At 48.6% G+C, this 20,396-nt stretch overlaps 2 protein-coding genes across 2 annotated transcripts in view; both read left to right on the forward strand.

Annotated features, from left to right (window-relative positions):
• The first annotated feature begins 309 nt into the window (after positions 1–309).
• Positions 310–12,168, forward strand: casc3 (casc3 exon junction complex subunit). Its single transcript, XM_036148654.1, has 12 exons — positions 310–521; positions 3,235–3,259; positions 3,341–3,396; positions 3,467–3,667; positions 3,977–4,125; positions 4,201–4,374; positions 4,465–5,351; positions 5,426–5,599; positions 7,292–7,390; positions 7,462–7,631; positions 7,725–7,926; positions 11,185–12,168. Exons 1-11 carry the CDS (start codon positions 336–338, stop codon positions 7,869–7,871), a joined length of 2,268 nt encoding a protein of 755 aa, XP_036004547.1. The 5' UTR covers positions 310–335; the 3' UTR covers positions 7,872–7,926; positions 11,185–12,168.
• A 2,852-nt stretch (positions 12,169–15,020) lies between these two features.
• Positions 15,021–20,396, forward strand: part of rapgefl1 (Rap guanine nucleotide exchange factor (GEF)-like 1) — a 28,057-nt gene continuing 22,681 nt past the window's right edge. The window contains exons 1-2 of the mRNA XM_036148657.1: positions 15,021–16,024; positions 17,612–17,922. Of these exons, the coding sequence (XP_036004550.1) occupies positions 15,825–16,024; positions 17,612–17,922 (511 nt within the window). The 5' untranslated portion in view covers positions 15,021–15,824. The remainder of the gene's footprint in view (positions 16,025–17,611; positions 17,923–20,396) is intronic.

Consider the following 20,396-nt stretch of genomic DNA (forward strand, 5'->3'; position numbering starts at 1 on the left):
TTTCATCAGCTGATAAACTTTTTGTTTTGTTTGAAGATTCAATGTTGAGACAAAAACTGAACCAAAGGAGTCTTTGTCCCACTGACAAGTTTACAAAAAAATATAAAATATACGGCATATTTTGGGTCTGAGATCAGGACCAAGTTATTTGTTACATATTATCCAGTTCAATATTCATATTCAAGTAGATCAGTATCCAAAACTCACTCCTTCACAGTTGGTGGCGGTAATGCACCAAAATGTCGTTTTACTACCCGCCATTAAAACAAGCTATACAGGAACTCCATTACCCCAAATGCTTCACTTCTTCCGCTTCCAGCCATTCCAGTTCTAAGATGGCGGACCGGCGGCGGAGGAGGAGGCGCGCGTCTCAGGACAGCGAGGACGACGACGAGTCCGGCTCGGGTTCGGACAGCGGGAGGTCCGGTTCTCCAGCGGCGAAGCCCCGAGGCCGAGAGCCCGAGCCGGCCGAGGTGACGGTGGTCCGGGCCGAGGCGAAGAGCGTCGTAGAGTCCGAGTGTGTGAGTATCATTCCGGGCTAGCCCCACGAAGCTAGCGCTGCTTACCGGAGCCGGGAGCTCCGTGTGCGGCCGGAGAGCTCATGATCCGCCCGCTGCCCGGGAGATTTACCGGACCGTTAGCTCACCGGGACGCTACGGGAGGTTTCCGTTATTTAGCGAACATTAAAGGGTCGGTGGGGCATCCAGGGTCCGCTCGGTGCTGGGATGTTCCGGGAGAGAAGCGGACCAAACGGCGCCAGTTGGGAGACATTTCTGGGGGTTACCAAGTAACGTCTGCGGGCTTCCGGTGGCTGCTCCGGGCTGGACCCGTCCGAACCGGAGAGGAAGGCGCTGAGACCCTCACAGCCAGAGGCTAGGGCCGCTGATGGACCCCCAGGACCAGAACCAAACTCCGCCCTGAAACCATGAATTTAGGGTTCATCGCTGGATGTCCCCTCCATGAGGGACAGACTGGACCGGTTCTGGTCCCGGAGATGTCTTCCAGCCTCCCCTCAACATGTGAACTATCCCGACCCGGTCCAAGGCAGCGTGTTAAGAACATCCGCCACGGTGTGTTCTGGACCGTAGGAACCAGAACTAAAGAACCCAGAACCTCCTGCAAGGTCCGTTACATCGGAACCGGCAGCCCGAGCCCGGGTTCTAGCAGCAGCCAATCACAGCGCAGCTGAAATCCGAGCGAGGGAGCTGATGGCGCCTCGGCCCGGTTCTGCTCTGCTCTCTCGGTTCTGAGAACGAACCCGGAGTGTGGAACCTTCCTCACTGGCCGGGTCAGATCATGGACCCAGAGGGCCGGTACCAGGGGTTCTAAGTCCCGGTACTGATGGGTGTTATATCCACAGAGGTGGCCCGGGAAGGCTGCCCTGTGCCCCTGAGCAAGGCGTCTGTCCCCGGCGGTTGGACTCAGAGGATGAATTTCACCACGAGACATAAAGCTCTGCTGTTAGAGGTTCTGGTGGATCAGAGTCCAACAGAACCAGCATCGGGTTCCTCTGAGCGTGCTGCGGTTCTGACCCAACCTGTAAATCTCTATATACACTCTTACTATTCAGTCTAAATCTCTCTAAAGCTTTTGGATCAAGCAGCATTGAGCAGTACTAAAGTGAATTACATTACACACCGTAGTAACTCTCCTTTAATTAGCCACAGATAATAATATAAAAAGAAGGCAGGTTTTTGGAATGCAGACAAAACAGAAAAAACATAATATTATCACCCGTACCATGAAGACGTAGACGTGTCATTGGGCAGTTCTGCCTATGCTGCGATGCGTCAGAGCGTCCGCCATCTTTAATGAGGCAAATCTGCAGTTACTCAGTCACTTAAACAGTATCAGAGGGACTTTAATCTCTGAATATACTTTGTATTCGTAGTATTTTTGTTTTTGTAATATTACAAGTTTATTTTCGTATCCCTTTAGCTTCATTCTCCTGCATTTATTCTCCTAAAGAATAAAAATAATTTAAATAATCTAACCTGGCCCTGTTACTCCAGGAGTGAAATAATTCTGCAAACTGTGACTATTCTGGAAATGTTCCCCCTTAATTCTCATAATTTGACGTTTTTCTCATAACATTATCACTTTTGTGTTTGTTTTTTTTACTTTATTGACCTAGGACTTTTTTTTTCCTGATATTATTAATTTTACCTCTTTAATACTCCCCCAAAAAGTCTGTTCCTAAAGGTTCACATGTGACACGGTTTTATGAAATAAAAGACCACAGTGTTTAGATTTAACAAATTGATCCTTATATTCATAACACACACCTATATATATATAGATATAGATATAGATATATATTTATATAGATATTTATATAGATATATATTTATATATATATTTATATAGATATATATTTAGATATATATATATATATATATATATATAGATATATATTTAGATATATATATATATATATATATATATATATATATATATATATATATATATATATATATATATATATATATATATATATATTGCCTGTGTTACCACTCTGCAGCTTTAGTCTGTCCAGTTTAGCAACATGGTGCAGCCTTAGTTTATTGAAGGCAGATACAAGTAGTGAAATCAGCCAGAATACATTTCCATGCAGCACAGGAGTGAGGCATCTTTTCTGATTCACGTTCACAATAACAGAATTTAACTTTTTTCTGCCACATACAATATGGCGGTGACATTGACGTGCGATCCTGCGCCCTATGACGCGTCTACGTATATGATGTCTATGAGTACAGCAACCGAGAAAAACAGGCACACCATGCAACATCTACCTGGCCTGCTGTTTATTAAAACTGACCTTACTCACTTTTATTTTCAATAACTTTTATTTTCAATAACTTTTATTTTCAATAACTTTTATTTTCACTCACTTTTATTTCCACTAACTGCTTCTCCTCCCCTGTGCTACCTTCACTGACCGTACTCCTGTAGGAAAATACAATTTTCACTGACAATTCACCACAAAATACAGAATTTATATTAAACAATGCAAACATATTCTTTCATAACTTTATATGAACTTTGAAATGTTAATTGAAATAAAAGGATATAATAAATGAATTTATCCGTGCCATCTCTTATATTATTACTGTCCGGGTTACACTGCGTTTGGACCGACCCGTTTCCTCGCTGGTTCTGTCATCTGGGCCATGTTTCTGGGTTTAATGGGTTCTGTGGCATTTGTTCTGGTTCTGATTCTGTTTGTCTTTACAGGAGAGTGAAGACGGAGCAGGAGAAGGTAAGACCCGACACCCGGCAGGTTCTGTTGGTAACGCACCGGTTCACTCAGCTTGACCCGGTTTGGTTCTGTTTCCTCAAGCCGTCCTCTCGGATTACGACAGCGCAGAACCGGAGGAAAACGGCTCCCACTCAGAGGTAAACCCGGTTCTGGCTGGTTCTGGCTCGGCCCGCCGGACCCGTCTGATGGTTCTGCTTGTTCTGTCAGGCAGGGGAGGAGGAAGAGGCTTTCAGCGAGGAAGAGGCTGCAGCCAGCGAACCCAAACCCGGCGGCGCCGCTGCTGAAGGTCCGACTCAGGATGACGGAGAGGAGGAAGAGGAGGAGGAGGATGAAGGAGGGAGGAAGGAGGAGAGCAAAGCCGAGGAGAAGGGGAACCTGGCAGGAGAGCGGCAGAGCGGAGACGGACAGGTGGGCCCGGGTCCAGGTTCTGGTAGTGATGGACCGGTTCTGGAGAACTGAAATCCGCTTCATTTCACGTTTCCTCTCATCGCCTGTATGAAAGGCTTCAGGTTCTGACCCGGTCCCAGCCGGGCCTGCAGGTGCAGCCGGCGCTGAACGGACCCGTTGGTTCCTGTGCCAGAACCAGAACCTTTGCAGGAGGTTCTGTGTTTTATTGTTTCTAATGCTGCTGATGGTTCCTGTTTCCGGATCAGAACCGGACGGCTAACGGACCGTCTGGTTCCGCTCTGTAGTCATGGCGTCTCTTCTCGCTGACAGGAGTCCACCGACGACCCGGAGACGAAGGCGGGGGGGAAACCGGGTCAGCACCTGGACGACGACGAGGACCGGAAGAACCCGGCCTACATCCCCAGGAAGGGTCTGTTCTTCGAGCACGACGTGCGCGGCCAGACCCAGGAGGAGGAGAGGTGAGCCGCCGGCGCCGCCGGGCCGCCCCGCCGGGCCCAGACGGAGGCTGACTCTGGTACCGCTCGTCTTCTCAGGCCCAAAGGGCGGAACAGGAAGCTGTGGAAGGACGAGGGCCGCTGGGAACACGACCGGTTCCGAGAGGAGGAGCAGGCGCCGAAGAGCCGCGAGGAGCTCATCGCCATCTACGGCTACGACATCCGCAACGGCGCCGGGTCCGGAGAGCGGGCGTTCCGCCAGCGCCGGCCCAGGTGAGCTGCCGGTCCGGTCCGGTTCGGTCCGGTTCGGCCCGGTTCAACCTACATGGAGGTTCTCCCTCTCTGATCTCTGTCCTCCTGCAGGCAGAGCTCTCCGCCCGCCAGAGACAAGCGGTGGCGAGACGGACCGAGACCGGCCCGGTCCTGGCAGAACCGAGCGGGAGGCGTTCCCCCGCCTTCATCCGACCCTCCTGCCTCCTCTTCCTCGGCCTTCCCCCCCCTCTCTGCCGCCCAGCGAGGCGGCGCCTCCTTCAGGCCGCCCCCCTCCCACAGCAGACCCCCCCACCACAGCCAAGCGCACCCGTCCTCTCAGCCCGAGTTCAGGAACAACGAATCCAACGCACCCCACGCTCACCCCAGAGAGCGCCACGCCCCCAGAGCTCCGCCCGACCCGGCGGGGGAGAGGGGCGGGGCCGGCAGGGGAGGGCGGGGCCACGGAGGCAGAGGAGGCTCCTCAGTGGTCATCGAGGAGGTTTCGGTCAGCCAATCAGGCGCAGCGGAAGACGAGCCGAGGTCGGCGCCGCCCGCAGCGGCCCAGCCGGGCGGGTACCAGTCCCCGAGACGGCAGCAGCAGGACCAGAGAGGCGGCGCTGACAGAGCCGCCTCCGGATTGGCTGGCTCCGCCTCTGACCCCGCCCTCCAGTCTTCAGCGGCCAATGCGGAGGCTTCTCCTCCCGTGGAGCGCCCCGTGGAGCGCAAGTCGTACTCTCTGGCCCGCAGAACTCGCTCCCGGCCCTCGGACCTGGGCAGCAAGCAAGCCTCCGTGGAGGACGCTGCCGCCGCCGGTACCGCCGGTACCGCCTCCTCGCCCGGCGCCAGGGGGGGGAAGTCCTGGGCGGGAGAGGGAGACGGGGCGAGCCAGCCAGGAGGCGGGGGCGTGGCCGAGCTGGACCAGGCCGTGGCCCGGCTCAATCTGGCCCCGCAGAACTGGAGCCAGAACCCGACGACGTTTATACGGCCAGAGATGAGGGGTGAGTAGTTTCTGCAGAACCTTTAACCGGGCCCTGATAGCAGAACCTGAGCCGCGTGTCCGCTCTGTCTGCAGGCCTTCCCAGCCCCATGCACCTGGCCGGGGCCCCGCCTCAGTTCTCCAACATGGAGGAGATGGGCGTCGGCTCCAACCGGGCCAAGCGCTACTCCTCCCAGCGCCAGAGAGCCGTGCCGGAACCGGCTCCGCCCCTCCACCTGGGAGTGATGGAGGGACACTACTACGAGCCGAGTAAGAGCTTCCAGTCCGACCCGGTTCTGCCCGGGTTTTATGTCCAGGCTTCAGTTTGACTCCTGATGGATGAATGAGGCTGGAAACGGGTCAGGAAAACATTCTCCGTCCCGTAGAACCAAACCCAGAGAAGCTTCCTGGTTCCTGTTTCTGACGTTAGAACATCAGCTGATGAAACCCGATCAGAACCCGCCCTGCCTGCTATAAAAGGTTCTGGTCAGACGGGCCGGTCCGGATCATCAACGATGATTATTAGTGTGATCCGTTTTATTAATATGGTCAGAAAATATATAATTTATTATGAGGCGGAGCGATTAATGGATTCATTTAAAATTGCTGCTTTTTAAGGTTTAATTTTTGGAAAATCTGGATTTTATTTAGCTGAGACTCTGATGCAGAGAACAGCAGCAAAGTTGTCAAAGTGTACGTTTCTTTATCACTTTTATTTCTTAACTCGTGTTTTTAAGTTGCTCATTCAGTAAAACCAGCAGAAGCAAACATTTAGTTTTATTCTCATTGTTTATAATAACAGGGCGGCCATCTTGGTTCACATTTTGGATTTAGTTGCACTTTGAATTAAGGTTTAACTCCCAGATGAAACGTTTGATATAAAAGCACTTTTTAAAAAATAATTATTTGTGTCAAAAAGAAGGAAAAATGAATCGATAATAAAATCTGAGGTTTTATTTATAACCGTGTCGCACAGCCCTGATTTATCATCCTGTTTATTAGCAGCAATGATTCACTAAAGACGGTCCAGGTTTTCTTAAATAACTCGCTATATTAATAAATATGCACGCATTCTTATCTGTGTATTTTAGCAATTGTGTAAATTTGATCAGTTATTGCACGATGCATTAACTTAATTAATCAAAACCTATCAATTAAACATTAAAGGCACCAAAATAAATGTAAATAAAGCGTCTCAGCAGCAGTGTGGTCACAGACCGGTTTGTTTTGGTCCCACATCCACATCATAAATTAGGACCAGCGGGTCAGAACCGCTCACCTGGACCTCCTACAGCAGCAGGTTTAGAAACAAACTGTTTTTATCTAATTTAATTTACTTTTTATTTTTTTATTTAGAAATAATAAATAAAAGAAACAAACCATCTTTTTTATTTAATTTAGATTTTTATTTTTTATTGCTTATTTATTTTTATTTATATATATATATATATATATATATATATATATATATATATATATATATATATATATATATATATATATATATATATATATATATATATAAAAAAAAAGAAATAAACCTTTAACCATAAAGCATCAGCAGGTCGGTCCTGAACCCCTGCTGCTCTCTTCTAGTTCTTGCTGAAGCCCAGCAGCAGAGCTTTTGGGCCCGACTGGTTCTGGATGCTGAAACCAGAATTTGTTTTTTTATATATAAAATTTGAAAATAAAAACAAACAAACAAACCGTCAACCTTAAGGCATCAGCTGGGCGTTAAAGTCTGCAGTCTGCGCCTTAGTGCTGCACTTCCTGCTTGTGACCAGCGGGGGTCAGTAGAACTCCTTGTCTGCAGTGGGTCGTGTTCAGGTGGGAGCCCGGTTCTGGTCAGAACCTCTGATTCTGGGTTTAGTAGCTAAGTTATCCTGTTGAGATGATCCTAACTGACTGGAAGCAGGAAGCAGGTCCAGAAAAGTTGCTGACCCTTCTTCTGTCTCCCCTCAGTGTCGTACCAGGGACCAATCTATGCCCACGGAGAAGGCCCCGCCCCCATCCCCCCCCAGGGCATGCTGGTCCAGCCAGAGATGCACATCCCTCATCCTGGTGGGTACTCTCTAAATGTGTTGATCCAGAACCCTGCCGGGTCGCTGACCCTTTCTGCTGCCTCTCTGCAGGTCTCCACCCCCACCAATCAGCAGCCCCCATCGCTAACCCCACCCTCTACGGCGGCCCGCCCGTCTCCCTGTCACCGGGGCAACCGCCCCAGCAGCTGCTGCCGCCGCCGTTCTATCCTCCGCCGGGGGTCGTGACCTTCCCGTACCCCACCATGTACCCCAACCCACCGGTAAGAACCGCCCGCTGCTCCCCGGCAGCCAGAACCCACCAGAACCCACCAGAACCGATCAGAACCGGGCCTCACCTCTCCGCTGTGTTTCAGGCCCAGTCCCAGGTGACCTACGGGGGCGTCACCTACTACGACACCATGCAGCAGCAGGCCCAGCCCAAACCATCGCCCCCCCGCCGCACCTCCCAGCCCGTCACCGTCAAACCGCCCCCTCCAGAGGTCCAGTTCGCCTCAGAGTGACTCCGCCCTCATTTCCTCCCCCAGACTCCGCCCCACCCTGACCTCACATCCACAGGTGAGGCGGGAATAATCTTCAGGCAGCAGGTTCTGCTGGCGTCTGAGGTCCAAACAGAACACAGCAGCTACGTTTAAATAATCAGATTATACCGTTTATATGGGCTCACAATCAATTAGTCTGATCATAAGGTGCGTTTTATGCACCTGGCTTTATTCAGAATAGAACCTCTCTGACATGCAGTTATCACATTCCCCTAAAATACCACAGAAGAAGAAGAACTGTATCTCTGCTGAACAGAGAATAGCAAACAAAGCAGTTTTATACACGCCAGGCTGGACTGGCCCCAGCTTCTAATTAAAAATGAAACGTTATCGAATAAATTAACATTTTGAGCTCTTTTAATGTTTCAAACTGAGCGGTTTTATCTGGAGCCCTGACACTTTTTCTTCCAGACGTGTTTCTGCTACTTAACGCAGAAATACGTTTATGTCGGTCTAACGTTTGCAGTAGGTCAGTTCACCACATTCAGAATAATACACACGATGGTCAGATTATTAATCAGCATAAATCGCTCCTATCTGCAACACAATTCAAGAGTTGATTTGCAAAAACAGAAAACTCTGTTTTTATAAAAACTTACATTTTAGTTTTTTTGTTTGTTTTTTTTTTGTTTTTTTGGCAAAACCTCAACAACAAACTTTTTTCACAAACTCGGTTAACTAAAATTCACGTCTCACCACTGAATAAAGTTAAACAATGACTCCGTGCTTCTTCTCTTAGCAACAGTAAATTAATTTATCACAAAACAAGCAAAAAAAGTGATAAAATTAACCTCATGCAGCATTAAGTTTAGTCAGTAAGCTCATGTATTCCACATTCAGTGATCACAGTAAACAGCGCTGATCACAAAACAAACAGATGAGCTCCTTTAAAACTTCATCAATTTATAACATCTGGATCGTACAAATCTGTTAAAACAGTCTCTCTGCATTATTTGACATTCATGGTTGGTGCTAATAATCAGGATTACACATTATTCTGTTATAAAAAGCAAAACAGGCTGTGAACTGCAGTTTTTTCCATCATTCATTAGTTAAAGCAACGTTGCTTTCAGTGCTGCTCTTTGTTTAGAGTTAAACGTTTTACCTTTGGTTTGCGTTTAACTGAAAGTTGCCCACTATTTAGTGCTGCGTAGTTTTCAGCAAGGCGGCTCCATAACTTAGACCTTTAAGTAAAGCAGTAAAGCCAAACTGCACTATGTGGTGATAAGGGTGTAGCTTATATTAGGTTAACAGCTTATTCTTCATCGCTGCTTTCCTCGGTCCTTTCTGCCAAGGCGTCCTCATAAACGCCAAGTTTTAGGACATCGTCCTCCTTTGCCGTCTGGACACAGCTGGTCTCCTGCCTCCTGCCACGCTTCCACAGACGATGAGGACAGAAAACAGTAGAGCAGCTTGATCTAAATGATCATCACTCATTTTAAACGAGTAGAGGAACGTTGTTTAGCTGCAGCAGCTTTAACGCATTGCCAGTGTTGCTCATGAACATGGACACTAGTTCATAATGTCCTCATATTCAGATGGTGATAGTATGACGTCCTTCTTTCTGATCTCCTGCTCAGGAAAGGTATATTCCAGTCGTCAAACGAGAACATAAAACATTCACACACAGCGTTTAGAAAATCTGCCTCCCTATGGAACATAAAGAGATGCGCTGGTCTTCATCTGACATTCCTGGGTCTTTTAGTCTGTGAACTTAATGCAGGCGCTACACATCTTTAGATAACACGGTTAAAATCATACGTAAAAATAAAGCGTAGGAATTCTCTCTGCTTCTTTTCATGCATCTTTTTAGCGTTCAGATCTACAGGAAGGCGTTTTCTGCCGGCTGCACCGCCGCGCTCCGGCACCACGCGTTGATCTTTCTCACTGCCTGCAGTCACACTAAACTAAACTGTACAAAACACGGCTAAAGGCTACACTGCTGAAAACTATTACATAATAAACTAAATAATAGTAATACGGTGGCAAATAATCACAAAATGAATTGTAATCACAATAAAATCGCAGTTAGGATTTTTTTCCCCCCAAAATCGTTCGGCCTTTTTTTGCCCAATACAGCGAACTAAGTCTAGTATCTATATAGAAATAAAATAAAATTGGCCTTTTACTGGGCAGAAACTCCAATAAATATACAAAAGCTATTTTAAGAAGTAGTAAATCAATGTGAAACAGTAAATATTAATAAAACATTAAGTAGCGTATGCCGGTACGTACAGTAGTAGCATTCTAAAGTTTCAGACTTATTACCATATTACTGCTGCTTTGACTGACGTACCTTTATCAGAAATTTAAAAATTGGTTTTAAATTAACTAAATACTCACAAACGAGGCTTTACAGGCTGGGATTGTCTCCTGCGTCTCATTCAGGACTAAATGCTTCAGTTTGACTTTTGTTGTGCTCAGTCGTCCACTTCTGGTCTTTAACAGTCATTACGTCCGTATAAGACGACAGATTCAGCTTATTTATAGTAGAATACAGTAATCTATTTATGTGGGACATCATCGCTGCCTGACAGACGTTAGCCTGTTGTGGCTACAGGCTACGCAGGATGCTAGGGCTCCCCACTGTGCCGGGGCTTTTTCACCACGTTACGTTCATCAGCTTTTCTCTTCCTTTTTCGTCCGTCTGTCGATAACACAACGTCTCCGTTGTAATCTGCCCAGAAGTCTGTGGTTTTAGCGAGAAAACTTACCTTTCTCCCCACTCAGTGCTGTAGCGCTGCGCTGATTGGCTCGATGGAACTTTGAGTTTCTAGTCAGGGTCCGAAATTAACTCTCCAGATGGCAAAGGCACGTAAATTTCAGAGGCTTAGCATAAACGCACCAAATAAGTCGTGTTTTCCGGTCTTCATCTGGGTGGGGCTTCTTCATCTTCCTCTACTGTCGGATCGTATGACAACAAACGTACAGAAACACTGACATGTGACCGCAGCTACGTCACGTCCGCATGCTAACAGCTAGCGTTTAGCTCAGGCTAACCACGCAGCGCGGTTATGTGGAGACATTTAGCAGGAAGTGAACGAGGAAGTTAATTTCTAACCCATTAAAATGGGTTTAAGCTTTAAAAGCAGCGCCATGCAAAGAGTAAAATGGCGTTTATCTGTTTTTGCAAATGAACTCTTCCGTTTCATTCTGATTGGTCACAACATTCATGTTTCCTGTTAACGAAGCTCGTCTGAGACGTCCTCCAGAAACTCGTCCAATCACGTCACTGCTGTCGGCTAATCTGGCTCTCTGATTGGTTTGTGTGCAGGAGCAGCGTGGGAGGGTCGGTGAGGAGCCGCAGCCTGAACGGGGACCTCCAGCACCAGCGGGGGGGGCGGGGGCCCGAGAGGGGGGGGGGGGTTCTGCAGGCGACCCGCAGCATCACTGCTGCATCTGGACTTCCTTTATTCCCCTTTCAGTTCAGCGGTTTGGACCAAGATGTCGGCCGGGTTTACAGCAACGTGGAGCGGTTCTGCCGGGGGGGCCGGATCGGACTCACACCTGTCGGGTGGGTGGGGGGGTGGGGGCGCTTTGGTTTCCAGATTGACGGTTTTGGGCCTCGCCAAAGGGGTCACATGACTTCAGTCTGGATGTGATCCAACCATCAGAACTGAACAGTTCTGAGACCCGATCCAGAATCCGGCTCAGGTTCTGTCTGGATCACCAGAACATCAGAATCATTTCAGATGAAGGAGATTAATGAGTTATTTTCTCCCGGTGGCGACATCTAGAACCTGAAAACGCTGATCTTCACGACGCAGAGCTGCTTCAGTACCGCCTCCGTCACTAAACGGCCCGTTGGAGCGGTTCTGTTGGGGGGGAGTGGCTGTAAATAGAAGCTAACTGTAAATAAAAGCTGGAAGGTATGAAAGAGATGCAGAAGTTATTGTAAGGCGGAGCGCTGAGCTGTCGGCAGGGACCCGGACCGTTAACGGTTGTTACGACTCGTTTGTCTTCCTTTTATCAAACCAATCTTTCATTTTCATACGGTTGTTTTTATTTTTGTTTTTTTTATTTGTAGTTTGTGTAGCGGCGCCTCGTTGACCGTCTGCTCAACGTTTTGTTTCCATGTGTTAAACGTTCGGACCGGAGCGTAGCAGAACCCCCCAGACTGAGCCGCTGTTAACCGATCTTAGTTGGAAGGTTTCCAGGAAAAAGTCTCTTTGTGTTTTAGTTTCTGTCCCGTTTCCGCTCACATCTCTGAAACGTCTGTGGTTTGCTGTCACAATAAAGTTTTTCCTTCGGTCCTGAACGTCTCCGAGTCGTCTCTGACCCGCTGCTGCATCCGGAACCAGAACCGTAGTCACCACTGAGACGCGTACGAAGCTAATAAAGCTTAAAACACTCAGCGTTGTTAGTGAGGGAGATTTACTGGCTGCTGGTCTAAAGTCTTCACAGCCTGGTGATTAAAGCTAATTTAGCCTCTGCAGGATTCACCTGGGAACCCAAAACAACTCCCAGCAACATCTGATCATCTCTTTAGTTTTCTCTCTAATCAGTAGAAAGACGGAATCGTTGAGAAATTCAGAGAATAATTGACTGAGGGATTCATTCTTCACCTGTTCAGGTAAAGCAGAAGAGCAACGGTCCTGAAACACGACCGTGTGGAACACCGTTACCAGCTTATAGTATTGTCCACTGTTAACTTTAACGTAGGACAGGATGATATAAGAAATAAAGGCATATCGAATAAATAAATATCATTGATCGATATCAAAACACATTCTAAGTTTTAGATACAGACACAAACACTGAATTCAAACTCAACCCTTTATTCAACAATTTTATTTTTTTTACCAAAACTGCAGGTTTTTAACCAAAAAAGAACACATGCTCTCTGAAGGGGGCGGGGCTTAGTGATAGGGCGTTCTGGGGTCTGCGTCTGTGATTGGTTGGAGGATGTAATGATGTAATATTAGCCTAAATGGGTAAAATGCGAGAGAAAAAAAAAGGAAAACTGTTATTCTATTAAACTCTTTATCGACATTGTTTCGGTTCTATCGTCGATATATATCGTTATTGAATTATCGTCCAGCCCTATTTTAACGCATTGCTTCCTTTAAAGTGGTCGGCTCTAGCTGAGCCTGCTCCTGTGGCGTCCGGATCTGGACCGGTTCTGACCTCAGGCCGCGGTCTGACTGGGTCTCATGGCTCTCAGGAACATTAGGGTTGGTTGCTGCTGCGGTTTGGAAGAGAGTTTGTCGCGTTAGCTTCCAGAACTAGACGGTTCTGGTACCAAACTGGATGCCTTGACGAGTAAAGGAGTCCGGACGTAAACGTGTGAGATCATCAGAAGGCTGGACGGACCTGGTTAATCAACTCTTCATCTAAGAAAAGGTTTTTAGTTAGTCCTGGTAAGCATCATCTTCCTCCTTCAGCCTGAAACCTGATTTTATGTCTGCCAACATGAATATTCATGAGCAGCAGGAGGCGGGGCTCTTATATAAACTCTAATAACCAATCAGCTGCCGGATGGCCTCATGAATATTCATCACAGCTCGGCACAAAGGCCCAGTCTGCTCCTGGCATGCAGACCCGCCCCTCCAGCCTGTGATGGACAGCAGGACGCTGAGGCTTTCTGGGTAATTGGCTCGTTAAGGCAGAGGAGACGTTCGGTTCTGATTGGCTGAGGAACTGCAGAGTTGCAAACAACGAGCCAATGAAAGGCAAGGAGCTTCACTTTACTTCCTGGTATGAAGCCATGACGCTGTCATTGGCTCAATAAAATCAATCAGATTTCATGGTTTTTTTTATCTTTATTTCTTTGGATCATTTCCTTTATTTTTTGTTTCCTTTTTTGTTTAATTCAATACCTTTTTTTAATTATTAATACGACTGATCAAATCAACTCAAAATCAAAATTAGTTTTTGCATTCCTTTGTTTTCTTCTCTTTTCCACACTGCTTCACTATATTTGATTAAAAATAAAAAAATATATATTTTAATGCTGCTTTTATGAATCCCCCCCATAACGAGCAAAGCCGTGTTTACTCTTTAATCCAGTCTGCTGAGAACAGACCCTGTGCAGGAATATGAAAAACAGGTCATGATATTTCTAACTTTCATAAGCAGGAGACATCAGAACCACCTTACCTGGGCTGAGCAGAACCAGAACAGGCCCGTTGCTCAATGGTCCAAAGGCCACTTTGGATCATTTCATTCAGAAATCAAGGTCCAGAGTCAGTGATGGTTTCGGTACCATCTGCTGGTTCTGACCAGAACCCCGTAGAGATTCTATGACCCATTGGCAAAATGCTAAGATGAAAGACCCCAGAACCGATAACGCAGACTAAAGGTTGCTATTAAAGCAACTGGGCTTCCTGAACATCTCAGCAGAACCAGAGTCTCCTCCATGCCTCATTGCACTGATGCAGTAATCCATGCATAAGGAGCCCAGACTAAATACTGAGCGGAGATGCATGAAGAAAATGTCCAATAGGATAATTTTTCTGTATTAAATCTGCTTCAATCGGTCTGGATTAATATCCAAATTTTCCAAGATACTGAACTCTGGGTCTTCACAAGAATTAACACGAATAAATGTTTGAAAATTGTCACATCGTGTGGAAAAAATCCATCAAAATCATTTACAACTTTTACTTTTTTTTAAAACTGAATTCCTGAAATAAAACATATGTTCTGATTTACTTCAGGTCTGCCAGCATAACAGAGGTCAGCAGAGTTCTATAAATGAAGTGAAAACTTAACAAACACAAGCTTGATGTAACCTAATTACTGGGTCCCGGGTTCAGAACCTTGTGGTGTTCCACAGGTGATTGATGGTTCCTGGGGCGGCAGGTGAGGGGAGCTCCATCCTGCCAAGGTGAAACAGAAACTGACACTTGAGGGAAATTATATTAGACGTTTTTTTCCTCTGCTGGGTTCAGATTACAGGCCGGTGTCAGGTTGGTCCAGACCGGATCATCTTCCAGAACTCAGATCTCTACTGGGTCAATAACCAGCAGACCCAGAGGAAAACTTTCTGTCAGGATCATAAGCGACAAATAAAACAAATCAGAGCTCGCTCAGGCCGAAATCTCGCGGTGTTTCGGCTCTGTCGTCAAGGATATTTCCATTTCCATTAAATTTACACCGTGCCTGCGCGCCACTGTGCAGCGCGAGCGTCGGGAGCGCGCAACTGCAGCAGATCGTCTCGTGGAGGGCGGGGGGAGCGCGCGTGCTCTTCATCACTGCTCATCCAGAAATTCACCAGGAGGACCGGGACCGGAGAGCCGACAGGATCCCAGGCTGCTGGACCGTCCGAACCCGCAGAACCCGAGCGGAACCAGAGACGCGCCGCCGAGGCGCAGAAAACGCACCGCGCCCACACGCACCGCGCCGAGCGGCGTGCGCTCCTCCAGGTGAGCGAGTGGGAACCAGCGATCCGCAGAGATCCCGGTCCTGATCTGAGCCCGGAACCGCAGAGGCGCAGCGCGGACCGGCGGACCCCTCTCTCGGGGTTCTACGCGCTTTCGGCGCCGGAGCTCCGCGTCGACGCGGCGGCTGCAGGCGGAGAGCAGCTGGGGGAGGAGCGGCCCGGAACCGCCGCCGCTGCTCCGGGAGCTCCTGAAGACCGCTGCGGCAGGAGCGGCTGTCGGTGCCCGGGGACCGAGGCGGACCGTCCACCGGCCGCCTCACCCATGGGTTAGATCCGGGCTGGTGGTCCAGAGCAGCCCGCAGAACCCCGGAGGCTCCGCTCTCACCTGCACGCACCTGCCCACCCGAGCCGACCTGCGGGGGCCGGATGATGTAGGCGCCGCTGCCCCGCAAACCCGCAGCAGCACCGCTACCGGTCCAGGTCGCAGGACCCCGAACTCAGGGTCCCTAGTCTCCGCACCCAGGTCTCTGGAGCCCAGGTCTCAGCCCCCCAGGTCTCAGCCCCCCAGGTCCCCGGTCCAGAGAAGCACCATGCCGGCGGGGATGAAACCGCTGGAGAAGTTCCTGAAGAAGCAGACCACCGCTCTGACGCGGGCCGGGGGGTTCGGAGGGGTGGGGGACAAGGCCAGCGGCGGCACCGGGGCGTCCCGCAGGAGGGCCAGCCTGTCCCGGGTCGTCCCGTTCTTCAGGGAGACCTCACCTGAGAGCGGCCATGCGCGCGAGGTGTTCAGGTGAGAACCAGCTCCGTTCTGGGCCAGAAGGTCCCGCTGTGGACTTCAGAGTGGCTCCGGAGCTTTTCTACAAATATTTAAAAAATCTAACGAAGGTTGAGAATTAATTTTTGATAAATAATCAAAATTCAGAGGCTGGTCCCACTGAGGATAAAGGTTGATGTCATTTGGAACCAAAACGCAGCACGTTTTGGTTCCGAGTCCGAAGAAAAAGCTCCGTACATCATCTGGACAGGTTCCCTTCCCGGTCACTTTATTAGGAACACCGCACTGGACCTCCAGAACCCCTTTAAACGGCCACAACCAGGCGTCAGAAGCATGAGGTTCTGGTCCATGTTGACTGCAGATGAGCTGGACCTCCATGATGAGAACCTCCTCATGTGTTCTGTTGGACCGGCATCTGGTGACCGCTGGAGTCCAGTCGGTTCTGATCTGAGGGTTCAGGTCCTGCCGTCAGGTGATGGAGACGGTCAGCACCAGAACCGGGTTCAAAGCCCGGTCAGCACCAGAACCGGCTCGCCGTCTTCACTGTCCGGGTTCCTGAAACCAGTGTTCCTAATAAAGTGGCCGGTCAGTGATGGGCTGAACCGTGTCCGGTTGACCAGAACCCAGTTCTTATCACCAGGCTTACCGGGTCAGTCCCAATTTCTGATATAAAAAGTAAAAACTATTTTTCAACGTGAATTTATGTTTAAATGACCTAAATTTGAACTAATTGATCGTGGTGTCAGATTAACGCGGATTAATCGGGTCGTCCTGCTAGTTCCGGAGCAGGACTTTAATCCAGGACTGAGTCTAGATCCCAAATAAAAATATTCAACCTGAAGAATAATAAAAGGTCCCAAACTGATTTAACGGGTCCGTTTCAGAAGAGCGGTAATCCGGTCCAGGGATGACGGCCTTAAATCTGATTTACAGCTGATTTAAACCAGATTCAGTTTTTATTCTTTCATGGTTCGCAGAAAACACCAACGATGAAACCCAACTGGTGAATTACTGAGCTCCATTAATGGTTTTTAGTCTGGAAAAGTGTGGATGCTGACCCAGAACACGCTGCAGGCGCCGGTGAACCGGACCTTTCTGACCCAGCAGCTGATTTTATTTCATTCTGATGGACAATAATGTTTTTCTGCTTCTGACCCACCAACCTCTCCTGATTAACCCTGACCCGGCCGTCTTCCTCTGCTCCTTTGAGCCCTCTCAGCCACCGTACCTCAGCGGTTCCTCCTCGGTCAGGCTTCAGGAGGGGAGGAGGCCCCGGAGTTTAAGCGCAGCGCCACAGAAACGGCTAATTAACGGAACAATTACCGGAGAAATGTCTCAGAATCAGAACCAAAATCTAAAAAATGCCCATTAATCCGACCTGCATCCCTGCAGCTTTAGTTAATTGTTGTTAAAGTCTGGATGATTTCTGCCGCTCGTGTCAAACCCAGGTTCTCAAGATGTTTGGAGGTTAGCAGCAGCATCTCCAGATGTTTCAGTTCTGCTGAGGAAACGGGCGGTTCTGATGGATCCGTGTCACATAAACTGCAGATTGGTGTTTAGTAGCTCTCCCCTGTCAGTAACTTTGGCCTCTGTCCCCTCCAGCCCGGACAGCGAGGACCCCCCCTCCTGGCCCGCAGCCGCAGGGACCGGGCTGGCTTCGGTTCCCTGCAGCGCCAACGGCCCCAGCTCTGGGTCTGGACCCGGTTCTGGTTCTGGTGGAGGAGACGTGCGCAGTCCGTCTCTGTCCAGCGACGAGCAGAGCTCCGAGGCGAGCCTGATCACAGAGGGAGGCAGCGGGGGAGGAGGAGGAGGAGGAGGAGGAGGAGGGACGCCTCTTCATCCTGACACTCCAGACAACCTGACCCTCGCTGTGCTGGACGGAGTGGCTGGAAAACGCTTCGGACACTGCGCAGGTAAGACCTCACCTGGAGGGAGGAGCCTCAGGCCCCGCCCACATACACAGCTTTAGATCTGATGGACGGATGAATGGATGGATGATGGATGGATGGATGGATGGATGATGGATGGATGGATGGATGGATGAATGGATGGATGGATGGATGGATGATGGATGGATGGATGGATGATGGATGGATGGATGGATTATGGATGGATGGATGGATTATGGATGGATGGATGGATGGATTATGGATGAATGGATGTATGGATGGATGATGGATGGATGGATGGATGGATGGATGGATGGATGGATGGATGGATTAATGGATGGATTAATGGATGGATGGATGGATGGATGGATGGATGGATGGATGATGGATGGATGGATTATGGATGAATGGATGTATGGATGGATGATGGATGGATGGATGGATGGATGGATGGAGGATGGATGGATGGATGGATGAACGGATGGATGGATGGATGGATGGATGGATGGATGGATGGATGGATGGATGGATGGATGATGATTCTCTGGAACTGTCTGGTCTTGCTGAGAAAAGCTGCTGGAGGTTTAATGTTATAGACCCTGGTTCTGGTTCTGGTTCTGGTTCAGAGTCCAGATGGAGGTTTAATGTTATAGACCCTGGTTCTGGTTCTGGTTCTGGTTCAGGTTCAGAGTCCAGATGGAGGTTTAATGTTATAGACCCTGGTTCTGGTTCTGGTTCTGGTTCAGAGTCCAAATGGAGGTTTAATGTTATAGACCCTGGTTCTGGTTCTGGTTCTGGTTCAGGTTCAGAGTCCAGATGGAGGTTTAATGTTATAGACCCTGGTTCTGGTTCTGGTTCTGGTTCAGAGTCCAGATGGAGGCTTGCAGGAGGATTTTCTTGCATGATCTGCAGCCTCAGCTGGGAGCTCCACCAGTTACATAACATGAATCTGCTGCTGCTGCTCCACTGGCTGCTCATGCATGTGTGCTCCTGCTCTTCCTCCTGCTTCTCTTCCTCCTGCTCATCTTCCTCCTCTTCCTCCTGCTGCTCTTCCTCCTGCTCCTCTTCCTCTTGCTTTTCTTCCTCCTGCTGCTCCTCCTCCTGCTTCTCTTCCTCCCGCTTCTCTTCCTCCTGCTCCTCTTCCTCTTGCTTTTCTTCCTCCTGCTCTTCTTCCTCCTGCTTCTCTTCCTCCTGCTCCTATTCCTCTTGTTTTTCTTCCTCCTGCTCCTCTTCCTCCTGCTTCTCTTCCTCCTGCTCCTCTTCCTCCTCCTGCTCCTGGCTGCCTGTCTCTGAGTGGGAGTGTGTGAGCTCCGTCTCCTGCTGTGTCTCTGCCGCCTGCAGGCGCTCCGTTTTCCCACCGACACAAAAGCACCAAATTTTAAATACATAAAAATGTTCAAATGCAAAAAAAAAATAAAAAAATAAATAAATAGATGCTAGAAAATCCAACAGATTTTCACTAAATAATAAATTTACTATAATAAACTTCCTCAATGTGGGAGATCTTATTTTTTAATTTTATTTACTTTATTTTCATCTTATTTTGTTTAAGTTGATTGTTGTTGTTTTATTTATTTCTGAATATTAAAAATAAAAATACTAAAATATTTATAACTTAAAAGCAAAACTGTATTTATTTTGTATTTTTTTAAGCTGTTCGATTTATTCTAATAAATTAGTGCATTTAAATAAACAAAAAACGTTTTACCCAAGAAATCTAAATATTTTCCCCTTTAATGAAATAGTGAAAATATTTTAAGTATTTTTGTAATAAACCTTTTTACTGCAGGGAAATATTTCCAGTTTAACTTGTTTAAATCTGAGTGAAGCTCAGCGGTTTGTGATTAAAGGTTCTCCAGGATTTTTTCCTGGTTCTTATACGACGGGTTCTGTTTGCTGGACCCTGAAAGGCTGCAGAACTGGACCGCCAGGGAGGTTCTCCTTCCAGCAGGAGAACCTCCACCCAGACTCAGGTCTCCTCCAGCCTGGATTCAGCTCCATCCATCTTCCCATCAACTCTGACCGGCCTCCCTGTCCCACAGCATGATGCTGCCACCACCATGTTTCCCTGTGGGAGTGGTGCGTTCAGGGTGACGTTCAGGGTGGCGTGGTGCGTTCAGGGTGACGGGGTGTGTTCAGGGTGAAGTGGTGCGTTCAGGGGGATGTGGTGCGTTCAGGGTGGCGTGGTGTGTTCAGGGTGACGTGGTGCGTTCAGGGTGACGTTCAGGGTGGCGTGGTGCGTTCAGGGTGACGTTCAGGGTGGCGTGGTGCGTTCAGGGTGATTTTCAGGGTGGCGTGGTGCGTTCAGGGTGACGTTCAGGGTGACGTGGTGCATTCAGGGTGACGTGGTGCGTTCAGGGTGACGTTCAGGGTGACGTGGTGCATTCAGGGTGAAGTGGTGCGTTCAGGGTGACGTTCAGGGTGACGTGGTGCATTCAGGGTGAATGGTGACGTGGCGTGGTGCGTCAGGGTGACGTTCAGGGTGGCGTGGTGGTGCG

Source organism: Fundulus heteroclitus, chromosome 16 (genome assembly GCF_011125445.2).
Source record: "Fundulus heteroclitus isolate FHET01 chromosome 16, MU-UCD_Fhet_4.1, whole genome shotgun sequence".
In the NCBI taxonomy this organism is placed as follows: Eukaryota; Metazoa; Chordata; class Actinopteri; order Cyprinodontiformes; family Fundulidae; genus Fundulus; species Fundulus heteroclitus.